The sequence below is a fragment of the Gavia stellata genome, chromosome 10 (genome assembly GCF_030936135.1).
Source record: "Gavia stellata isolate bGavSte3 chromosome 10, bGavSte3.hap2, whole genome shotgun sequence".
NCBI lineage: Eukaryota > Metazoa > Chordata > Aves > Gaviiformes > Gaviidae > Gavia > Gavia stellata.
The window spans coordinates 5,183,029-5,193,681 of record NC_082603.1 but is presented as its reverse complement, the minus strand read 5'-3'; the positions used below and the strand labels follow the sequence as shown (position 1 = coordinate 5,193,681).

General features: G+C 58.7%; 1 protein-coding gene across 1 annotated transcript; it reads right to left on the bottom strand.

Annotated features, from left to right (window-relative positions):
• Positions 1 to 1,036: 1,036 nt before the first annotated feature.
• On the bottom strand, positions 1,037 to 6,807 carry BRINP2 (BMP/retinoic acid inducible neural specific 2). The gene is made up of 7 exons (XM_059822071.1): positions 6,512 to 6,807; positions 4,378 to 4,568; positions 4,028 to 4,218; positions 3,527 to 3,632; positions 2,932 to 3,168; positions 2,498 to 2,720; positions 1,037 to 2,153 (listed from the first exon to the last, which is right to left on the bottom strand). The coding sequence occupies exons 1-7, from the start codon at positions 6,805 to 6,807 to the stop codon at positions 1,037 to 1,039; spliced, it is 2,361 nt and encodes a 786-aa protein (XP_059678054.1).
• Positions 6,808 to 10,653: the final 3,846 nt, after the last annotated feature.

The following is a 10,653-nucleotide window of genomic DNA, read 5'->3' as shown; positions in this document are numbered from 1 at the left end:
ACAGGGTGGGACACGGTGGCCAGGCACGCACAGGAGCCTCCTCGCCATCCCCTCCTGCCACACAGCAAGGGAAAAGCCAGGGCCAGAGATGACAGTAACTGTTCCTTTTTTTTTTTTCTCTCGGTTGTTTTTGGTTGCTCTTTTGCTCAAAAAAGGCATATTTTAAAAAATATATTAAACAGATACATTTTACTAAGATGTCTCTTGGCTGGAGCCACTGACAAGAAATGACCCTCCCCAAATAAATAGGCTTAAAAAAACCCCTCCCAAACAAAACCAATAAATAAATACATAAATAAAACATTTTTTTCTTTTTCTTTCTTTCTTTTGTTTTAGGTTTCAGGGTTTTTTTTTGTAAGGAATTGCATCCCAGAGGTCTCCGCCGGTGTTTGTGTCAGCAGTATCCACAGGGCAGGTGCCAGGTCCTGCCCGTACGAGAGGTGATGATCCCTTGACGGGCACGAGATGCTCATGGAGAGGCGCCGGGAGAGATCTACTGCATCTCGGAGGCCTGCAGCATGGCCCCCCCGTGCCGTGTGCGAGGGCACGGCCGCAGGAAGGATCGCGGGGGATGCGGAAGCGAAGGCGCCAGTAGAAACCTTTCTTAAAAAGACTACAAAAGTTGGGGCATCAAGGAGACCACCGCTGGACGATCCTCGTGGTTGGTTGAGCATCTGCTCTGGTGGGGCCAGCAGCTGCCTCTGGCCAAGCCACATTCCCCTGCCCACCGGCACGTCCCCCCAGCCACCGACGCTCGAGCAAAAGTGGTGCCGTGGGGCAGCCGTGCTGGCATCATCCCCGCACTCGGAGCCAGTCTGCACTGCACGAGCCATCCCTCCTCCATAGTCCCACTGGCGTCCTCCATCCGCTCAAGCCCTGCGTCTCTTTGGCCGGTTGCTGGGTGTACCATGGAAGCACGCAGTTGGCACTAAGGTAAGGCCTTGATTTAATTTCTTAGGGGGGTTATTCTTTGCCCCGCCCCAGGGAATCCTTTCTCCTGGCCCCCTCACTCCAAGTTCTTGAGTAGCCCCAGCCGTTAGCTGCACAGTTTGCCCGTCTCCTGCTCTACCGCGTTGGGCAGCTTGGAGTTGAAGGCCCTCAAGGAGGACTGGATCCTCGCCACCTCGTTGTTGGCCAACTTGAGCCTGTGGCGGAGCAAGCAAGTGAAGAGGTCAAGGCGGGTTTTGCCAGGGGGTGACAACCTGTTCACCCGGTCCCTGATCTCCAAAAGTTGGAGCATGGCTGAGTCCTGGGAGCCCTGGGTATAGGGGTAGTCCAGCTGAAGGATCAGGTCACGAATAGCGTCTGGTTCGAAGGGCAGGCTGTAGCCAAAGACTTGCAAGCTGTTGATTTTCATGTAGCCCAGGTTCTTAGAGGGATCTGCCATCTCCAAGGGTTCATAGTAGATTGTCTCATTGGAGCTGTCATCTAGAGACTTGATGCGGCTCCGCAAGTAGACGTGGACAGTTTCAAAGAAGGTCTTCCACTTGTTGCCCAAGGTAAGTGTCCAGTTTTGGCACTGGGCAGAGGCATCTACGTTAGTCCTTTCCCAGTCTGGGAAGCTGCCCTCGTTGACGGGCATGAACCAGCTCTCCGAGTGGCTTCCCCCGAAGGGGTTGACGTAGATGGCCATGACAGGCTCCAGCGTGCTGTTCTTGGTGAGGCAGATCTGCAGGGAGAGGGCCAACATCACGTGAACTAGCCCGGGCTTATACTTGTTGCTCTTCAGGGTCAAGAGCATGCGTTTCCTCCAGGAGGGGTCGAACCAGCTCCCAAGGCGCATGTCATTGCTGATGAAGATGGAGTGCACCTCGATGCGGCTGTCCCGTTTCTGCAGGAGGTACTTGAGCTCCAAGTCCTGCAGGTCTGTCTCCAGCCCCAGGTAGTGCTCCAGCGAGTCGGCCACCTCGGGGCGGCAGAAGCCCTGGGTGAGCACGTAGCCGTGGTTGCAGGTCCCACAGCGGGTGCTGTTGTCCTCAGCACAGCTGGCGCAGGCTGGCCCCTCGCCCAAGGCACACGGTATGGACCCCTGGCAGGAGGGCTGGTCGGAGGGACACGTGCAGCTGTGGCTTTCTTCCAGGAAGGTCCCAGGCACGGTGGTCTCGCTGCAGTACAGGAGCGACTGCGCACGGCTCCACCAGTAAGGGAGGGACCTGGTGGAGAAGAGACACAGGAGGAGAGATGCTCACGTGTCATCTTTAGGGGTGTGACCAACTTTCCCCAGGGATGGAAGAGCTGCCCACCTTGCTTTCATTTTTCTGTACCGTTAGTGGCCCCCCATGAACCGAGCTCCCTTCTCCACCTCCAGGCTTGGACCCAGCCTCTCAAGGCAACATCCCAGGGTGGCACGGCTGCCCTCGCTGCCTGCTCACCCCTGGGCATCCCTCCAGCAAGGTGGGAGCTCCTCCAGTCCCAGCCACATGGCCGTGGGTCTGAGTCGCCCTTGGGGCTCTGAGCAGTGTCGCCGGCGTGGGACGGGGATGCCGTGGTACCCTACCTCTCCTTCGGCAGTTTGAAGCGAGGTTGCCGGTGGCAGCGTTTGCTGAGGTTGAAGAGCCGCCGGATGAGTCGGTGAGTTTTCCTGGAGAGCAGCTTCAGGCTGGTGCCCAGCTGCTGGTAGCGATGCTGGATGTCCAGGTCCATGGCCCAGAAGTGGGAGATGGCCGTCCTGTTCAGGAAACGGTCCCCGGGGAGCCTCTTCACCAGGGCCTGAAACTCCTCTGTGTGGGGAGAGAGACGGCGTCAGCAGACCCAGGAGGGCGAGCGGCAAAGGCAGGGCTGGAGCCAACCTCCCTCCAGCTAGGCTCTCAGGTCTTCATGGTGAGATGACCACCCTGGATCCTGCCCTGGAGACCCACAGCCCAGCCTGGGCTGCTCCCAGAGGAGGAGCTGCAGGGAGAGGGATGCTTGGTGGGGTCTCCCCAGCCTCACCTGACTCCTCGAACTGGCCGTGGTGGCTCTCCCAGGCTCGCTGGAGCTGGGCCAGGCTGCTCTCCAGTGCCTGGACGTCGGCCTCGGGGCAGTTGCAGCGGGGGAAGGCGGGCTGGCACTGGCAGCGGCAGTCGCTCTGACGGCACACCAGCTCCCCGGCCGAGCTGCAGGCGATGTAGCTGAGGGCGGCCGCCACGAACCGCTCCCGCAGGTAGGAGGGGAGCACCGTCTGCAGCCCTGCGAGCGGGAGGCAGCCCCGAGAGTATCAGGGCACGTGCGGAGCCCCACGAAAACATCGCCCGGGCGAGGAGGGAGCGAGCTTTCCCCCTCCCTGGGCTCCCACCCTCGCGTGATTTTCATATCAATTTGCTGTGGAGCCGCTTGTCTGGGCTCTGCATCGATCTCGGCTCCTCTTGGCAGACGAGCAACAACCTCATCCTGCCCAGCTTTGATTATTTTCATCCCCCCCTCCTCCCCAGCCCTTAAATTAAAAGCAGTATCTCAAGCCAACATCCTCCCCGGTGGCCCCCTGTGCGCCCGCCAGCATCCCATGGTGGCGCTCATCCGTGACCACGTCCCCACCAGCCTGTCCTACCTTGGAGCTGCACTTTGTTCTCCGGGCTCTGCACCAGGACGGAGCTCACCGAGTCCAGGTTGTCGTAGTTGCTGCAGCCGAGTGGCCCCGTCCGTGTTTCGGTCACCTAAGGGCGACCACCCGCAGATGGTCAGGGACACAGGAGGGCACCCAGGGTGCGTGCCACCCCACCAAAAGTGCTGCAGAGAACCCCTGGCCAGGCTTGCTGTGCCCCACTCCCTGTAGCAAGGCAATGCTTGGAGAGGAGAAATAATTGCCTGCTAATTGGCTTGTTGACAGGCGGCAGCCCTGCCTGCAGCCTGCTGAAAAATGTGCCTTCATTAGCGTGCCCAATTTCCCATAAATAACGTGGATGTGCTAACTTTGCCTGCTCTCCCCCTCCGTCTCCCCTTCCCCGGGGTGCGATGCTGCTTTAGGGTCTCGGCCAGCTTTGAGGGGCCGCTGGCGAGGCCCGGGGCTGCTGTCTCCCCGCGCTGCCCTCTCCCTCGCACCCTCGCCTACCTTGATGGCGGCCGTGGCGATCTGGATGTGGTGGAGCCGGCGCAGCGTGCTCTCCCGGTCGATGAAGTAGGAGGCTGCCAGCTGGTGCAAGGTCTCCAGTGAGACCCCCGAGCTGTTCCCAACCGCCCCGGTGGGTTCTGCCCTCCGGCTCAGCTTGCGCTTGTCCACAAAAATGGTCAGGGACTCCTCTCCTGGAGGGACATGCAATGCTTTTGGGGGGCTGGTGGGCTCCCCCCATTCCCCTTGGTGGCTGTACTTCTCCTGCAGCGCTGATTTTCCCACCCTCCCTCCTTTGCACGCTGCCTTGTGCAAGGGAAGCGAGCGCGGAGCGGGCACCCACCGGCACTCACCTCCCAGCGTGGCGGCGAGCAAGAAGTGCGTCCCATACTTTTTGATGAGGCTGTCAGTGATCTGCTGGGAGCTGGGCCGGCGTCCCAGCAGACGGATGTTGCGGATGAATTCGGGGGCCAGGGGAAGAGGCAGGCTGAAGAAATCTTTCCTCTCCAAGGCCAAATTATTCACCTTCCAACGAGCAAATTCTCTGTGGGAGGAGAGTGGCAGTGGGGAGAGGGTTCAAAGGCGGTCCGGCCATGCCACATGCATGCTGTCCCCAATTTCCACCTCAGAGAAGGGGATCAATAGCTGGAAAAACTCCCATTGGGACCATCCTGACCTCTCCATCACCACGGCGGAGGTGAAGGATGTGCTGTGCACGCTTGCCAGCTATAGATCCAGCCAGGATGAAAGTGTCGTCCCTCCCTAAGCCATCGACGGCGATAACGAGCTACAAGCAGTGGAGATGCCTGATATTGATTAATCACAGCCCAGGACAGGGCCAGAGCCTTTTCCAGCCCACTGGGCTGGATGGACCTCATCCATCCTCCATCCCCATCCCTACAGATCTGGGTGAAAATCCAACATCTGGGGGTTTCATGGTTTTAAGTATTGGCAGTGTTTTGCAGGAAGCTGGAGGTGTTGGGACGTGGTGGGGTTGGTGGTGGGTTCCCCCATTGCCCCCCGGCATCACCCAGCCCTGGTGGGGGGAGCTGCCAGCCTGCTGCTGCCTCGAACTACCAACTGCCCCGTAAACAACCAGCGGCCGATTTCAGCCAGATCTTTGGCATTTTGCTCTAATTAAAACCAGGCGGCGGCTTTCAGACAGTTTAATTAGGGCTGGTTGGGAAAGGAGGGAGAGGAGGAGGAGGGGGATGGAGGGAGGGAGGGAGGGAGGGAGGGATGGATGGAGGGAGGGAGGGAGGGAGGGAGGGAGGGAGGGAGGGATGGGTGGATGGATGCAAAGCAGCTGAGGGGCTTGGTGGATGCCGGTTTGCTTCCCATCATGATTATTGGGCCCAGAAAGCGGGATGTTGGTGCCAGTACCAGAGCTGGGGGTGAGGCAGGGGGATGCTGCCTCTCCCCTTGCACGCACGCTCCCTGGGTGCTGAAGCACGTGGGGCTGGGGTGCCATGAGCCCTGCACCAGTTCCCCCCCAATCCCATCCCATCCCACAGGCAAAGCAAGCCCCGAAGGCTGCTAGTGGGTTCTCCGCCTCAAAGGAGGCACAAGCCAGCTGCTGTCCCTCTGGCTGCTCCTTCCCGTCCCACCACCGTCACCGGCAGCATCCCCGGAGGATACGGGTCCCTCGACATGGCAGCATCAGTGCGTAGGAAAGGGGCGAGGGGGGAGAGGAGCTCTCTGGGGGTGTTGAGCTGCGTAACAAGGCTACCATCCTGGCACCCACGTCAGCTCCCCTGGGAGGCAGCGGCCAGGCTTTCCTCCGCTGCTGGAAACCCCTGGGGCTTGGCACCAGCGAGGAGAGGAAGGGAAAAAGGCTCATTAACAGGAGGCGACAGCCTTAGTTAGTGCTGGGAGGCGGTGGAGTGGGTTTCCCCCACTGGCTGTCATGGGGTGGCCCTTTGCTGGGGTCAGTGGAACCCGCTGCTGCCGACCCTGGTTCTCCGTTGGCAAGAAACCCCCTCCAGTATTGGCCCCCACGCATGTAGCATCCCACTGCCGCAGTCTATGGGGTGATGGCACTGGAGATGTGCCGGGAGTCAGTCAGGGTGGCTTTTCACGAGCCCCAGCAGCATCCCAGCCCCAGATGGCTGGCAGTCCAGGCAGGCTCAGTAATTCGGCACGGAGGTGTCTTTGTGTATGGCAAAAGGACAAAAGAGCATCCCCCTGTGCCTCCCACCATAAGGGCTGATCCCATCTCAACCTGCGCACCAAACCACTCCTGGCTCGGGGCAAATCCTGCCCGGAGCCCATCCCAGCCATGCCATGAGCATCTCGGGGGGCTGCTGTAATATACCCTGGGAAAGCAGCATCCCACATGCACCCACCCGCCGTCACGCCCGATGGGCAGCCTCCTCCCACACACAGGGGTCCGCTCATGCAGATTAAAGCAGGTCCGTCTCCACTCCTCCGTGCCCCCTGCAGCCCCCCACACCACAGCTCCCTCCCGGGGCGCCCGTGGCCTCTCACCTGTAGATCCTGTACCTGGTGGTGAAACCCTGCCGGTAGCGGTCCATGAAGTCCACGTACTCCTGGGCTCGGTAGAAGGGTCCCCGGTCGGTGAGGAGCCAGTCGAGGGGTGCCCGGCCGGAGGAAGAGGAGGATGAGGAGGAAGGGGTCGCGGGGGCGGCATGCTGCTGGGGCACCGTGCCGCCCGCCCCGCCGGCCAGCCCCCAGCGGCAGCACGCACTCAGGGCCAGGAGGGCCAGTGGCCACGGGAGCATCGGCGGGGGCCCGTCAGCGCGCGGGAGGTCCTGCCGCCCCATCCTGCTGCTGCCCGGCCGGCTTCTTCATTCTCTCACCCCGTGGCGATCCTCCGGGACACCCCTGCCCTGCAACGGCACCGCGCGAAGTGGGGAGCCTGTGAGGCCGGTGGCACGGGGCGAGGTGCCAGGTGCGGCCACTTCAGCATGGATATAAACCAGGTGCAACCACAAATTAAGGGAAAGCAGGGTTTGCTTTGGAGAGGCTGCTGGGATGCTGATGAAGGGAAAGCCGTGCTCCGGGGAGAGCCACGCATCAGGCATGGACCAGTTGTGCTGCAGGAGGTAAGAGTTTATGGGGTTAGGGGTGCTGGCTGCTGCTGAAGTGAAATGAAAACCTGGCCAGTGCCTGTTTGAGAAATTTCTGGCTTTTTCTTGATGTTTTTCTCTGCTGTGCGTCAGCCCGGTGAGCCAAGCTTGCTGCTACGGGGTGCCCATGCAGTGGGGACAGTGGGCTACCTCTGCACCCTGCACGTTGGGGATGTCCATCATGAGCATGTGCAGCTTGTTTTAGGGAGGGGGCTAAAAAATAATAAGCATTAGGAACTGGAAGAAATGAGCTTCTCTAGGTATGGGTTGAGCTGCACATGGTTGATGTTAGACCTTCCTTTGTGTCCTGCCGGTGGCTGAGGGGATGGATGGAGGAGGTCCACCCTGAGGCTGGCTGGGCTGATCACAGTGCTGTTTTGAAGGCAATCAGCATTTATCTCAAGACAAGACCTTTCTGGTCTCAGCTTAGTGCGGCACTACCTGCGGGAGGACGGAGGGAGCTTTCCTGGGAGCAGCAGCCCCGGAGCCAGAGCCTGAATTTGTAAGTGAAGGTGGGAGACTGGGAGCTGCAAGGTCCAGCAGAGCCGGGGCAAGGAGGGGTGTCCTGCCGGGCAGCAAGAGCCATTTGCCTAAAAACAGGGACCCCAGGGGAAGTGATTTTATTCCCCAGGCTGTGGGGAAGGTGGCCGGTGGGGGCCGGGAGCCCAAATTCTCACCCCTGCCAAGCGCACGCCGGCCCCGCGCTCTCCCAAACAGGGCGTTGCCAGATGAATCATTGCGCTTTAACATGTCTTACTATTTTTTAATTTTTCTTTTCTCCCTCTCTTCTATTTTTAAACCCTTAAGGGTGCACTTTGGTTACGCTTTCTCAGCTTCTCGCTCAGCCCTCGAGGCTGGAGCCCCGTTAATTTTAAACAAAAGCTGAGATTTTTCGCATCACCAGATTGGGGGTGCTGGGCTGGTAGGGTGGGCAGGGGCAGGCAGGAGCAGCAGGCAGGGATTTTTCTGTCCCCCCCACTATCTTTCCACGTGTCACCCTGGTTTCTCCCAGCCTTGCAGGCAGCAGCACTCCCGGCACATGGAGTCCCCCCCATGACCACGACGTGGCCAAATCCTGGCCTGAACGAACGGCCTGAAGCTGCCACGCTTGGGAGGGCATGGTGGGAGCCAGGGCTGGGCAGCAAACCCTACGGATGGTTTAGATGCTAACCACCGGCTATGCCCTCCATCACTTGGTCCCTCTCCCATACAGCAGGGAGGAAAGCAGCACTCCGGCTCTCAGCCGAGAAACTGAGGCGAAAGCACTCCTTCAACAGCATCCTTCTAAACCCTGCTGATGGAAACACTCTGCTTGTAGCATTAAACACGGCTGTGCCAGCAACACAGCTTGCTCAAATAGCCGGCGTGCTAGGTAGCCTGCCTGTTGCACCACAAACAGGCTTGGCACGGCTGATCTGCTTGTCCCCTGTCATTGTCTGTGGCTTTTAGGTGGTTCCTGACACCCCAGCCGAGGTGGGGCTGGGCCAGGGAGGGCAGGGGCTGCTCCCTGGCTGGCCCCCTCTCCCTCTGCCTGCATCTGTATAACCAAGGGGCTGTTTTTCCATGAGCACCGTGGGAGACAGGCGTCATCCATCGCCACTTCACACCACCACAGGACAGCCCTACACGGGTCACCCCGCTGCCTTCCCCAGGGCTTTCCTGGTGTAAATCAGGAGGATGTGGGAGCATCCTTCCTTTGATTCAAAGCACAGAGTGGATTTTTCTTTTTTGGGGACTGGGCAGAGCACTGTCTCCTCCAGCAAACCATCCTGGGTGCTAACAGTTTCCCAGCAGCATTGACCAGCCCCTTGCCGCCACCACCATGGGGGACACCCCCATGTGCCTTCCCCAAAAGGAGCTCCCCCTGTGCTGTCCTTCCCCTCCAAACCCTCTCTCCCACCTCCCCTCCCAGCACCGCAGCTCCAGGCAGCAAACCTCTTCTGGGTGACTATCGTGGGGACAGATATTGGGGATGGAGCCACCTTGGGCCACCTCTTCCCTTAGGCTGTGGCACCCAGACCAGCTAGAAACCATTTCAGCCTGCTCTGATGCCTTCCCTGGGGAGCTTGTTCTGAGATTCAGGGCTGAGCATGGGATGTGGCCATCTCATGTTTTACTGCAGAGCAGCAAAAAATAGTCAGAATTGGGTGTTTCCAGCACTTGGCTGGCGCAAATCCAGTGCGGGTCCTCTCCTGGTGTGCAGAGCCCCTTAAAGCAGCAAAGTTTCCAACCTTGCTAAATGAGCTCTTATTTACACCTGCCTCTTATTTACACCGTGAGTGCTGGCACCTCTGAGCCGGGCCCTTGCTTGGGGACAGGCGCTGACGCACGTGAGCATCCTTGCCAACAGAAACTCGGAGCATCGAGTCAGGCAGGAACGGGCAAGGCACTGCACGGGGGCTGCGCTGAGTTACGCCGCAAGCTTATCCCTGGGGAGCAGCTCTCCTGCACCATTGTTAGCTGGGCTAACTTATTTGCTCGTATCAATCAGATGTTATATAAAATTATACATGCAGAAATTACTCTAGCTCCATATAGTCTTTAGTCCACACAGCTGCATGGGGGGGGGGGGGGGGTCTCTGGGTTTGCTGGGGGGGCTGCTGCTGCTGCTCTGCAGGGTTGGGGTCAATGCTTATCGGGGTGCACCTCCACCCGCTCACACCAGCATCTTCCTGGGATGCTGGGGAGAGCAAAGCTCTTTGGAAACAAGTAACCCTCTTGACCTTAACTACTAGAGCTGGAAATAACTTTCTAATCATTTTTCCTTGATCCAAAAGAATGACGATTTGATGAGAAGCATCTGACTTTTTTTTTTTTTGATTTAGGGTTTTGCATCACAAAAGTTGGAAAACTTCCAGCTTGTTAATTTTTTTTCCTTCCCCCTTCTATAAAAACCTTAAAGCGAAGGAAGAAGAGTGCCAATGCAAATATTCTTGGCAAATTTTCCCAGGACCACAACCTTCTTCCTGGCCAAGTCCTCCTGATCTTGTTGCAGCCCTCAGTGCCCCCGTTGCCTGCAGCAGAACACCCCAGCGTCCCTCCGGTGATGGCCGACGCACAGCCCAGACTGTCACAAGCTGCATCTTAAAAATAGCTTGTTGCCATTTCTAGAGGCACCCTCCCACCCTTAAGCCTGCGAAGGCAACGGGATTGCTTCCGCCGTGGGTGGCTTCATCCAAAATGGCTCGAGAGGCTGAGGCAGGATGGTGTGAGGTGTGAACGGGGATGCTCGAGTGCCCAGCGAGCAGCTCGGGTGAGCTGCAAAAGCTTTTCTCTACTGCCCTTGGAGCGGATGGTGACAACGGCAACATCCTGCAGTTATGCTGAGGTGCTGCTTGCTTCCATGCCGAAGCGGATGGTGACAACGGATGGTGACAACGGCAACATCCTGCAGTTATGCTGAGGTGCTGCTTGCTTCCATGCCGAAGCCACCTCCAGAGCCATGCGCTCCACCACTAATCAGGCCAAGTTCGATAATTAAGACGTTAGCTAATTGTCAGGGACATTAACATTGATTTCTGCCCTTTCATGCTGCAGGAG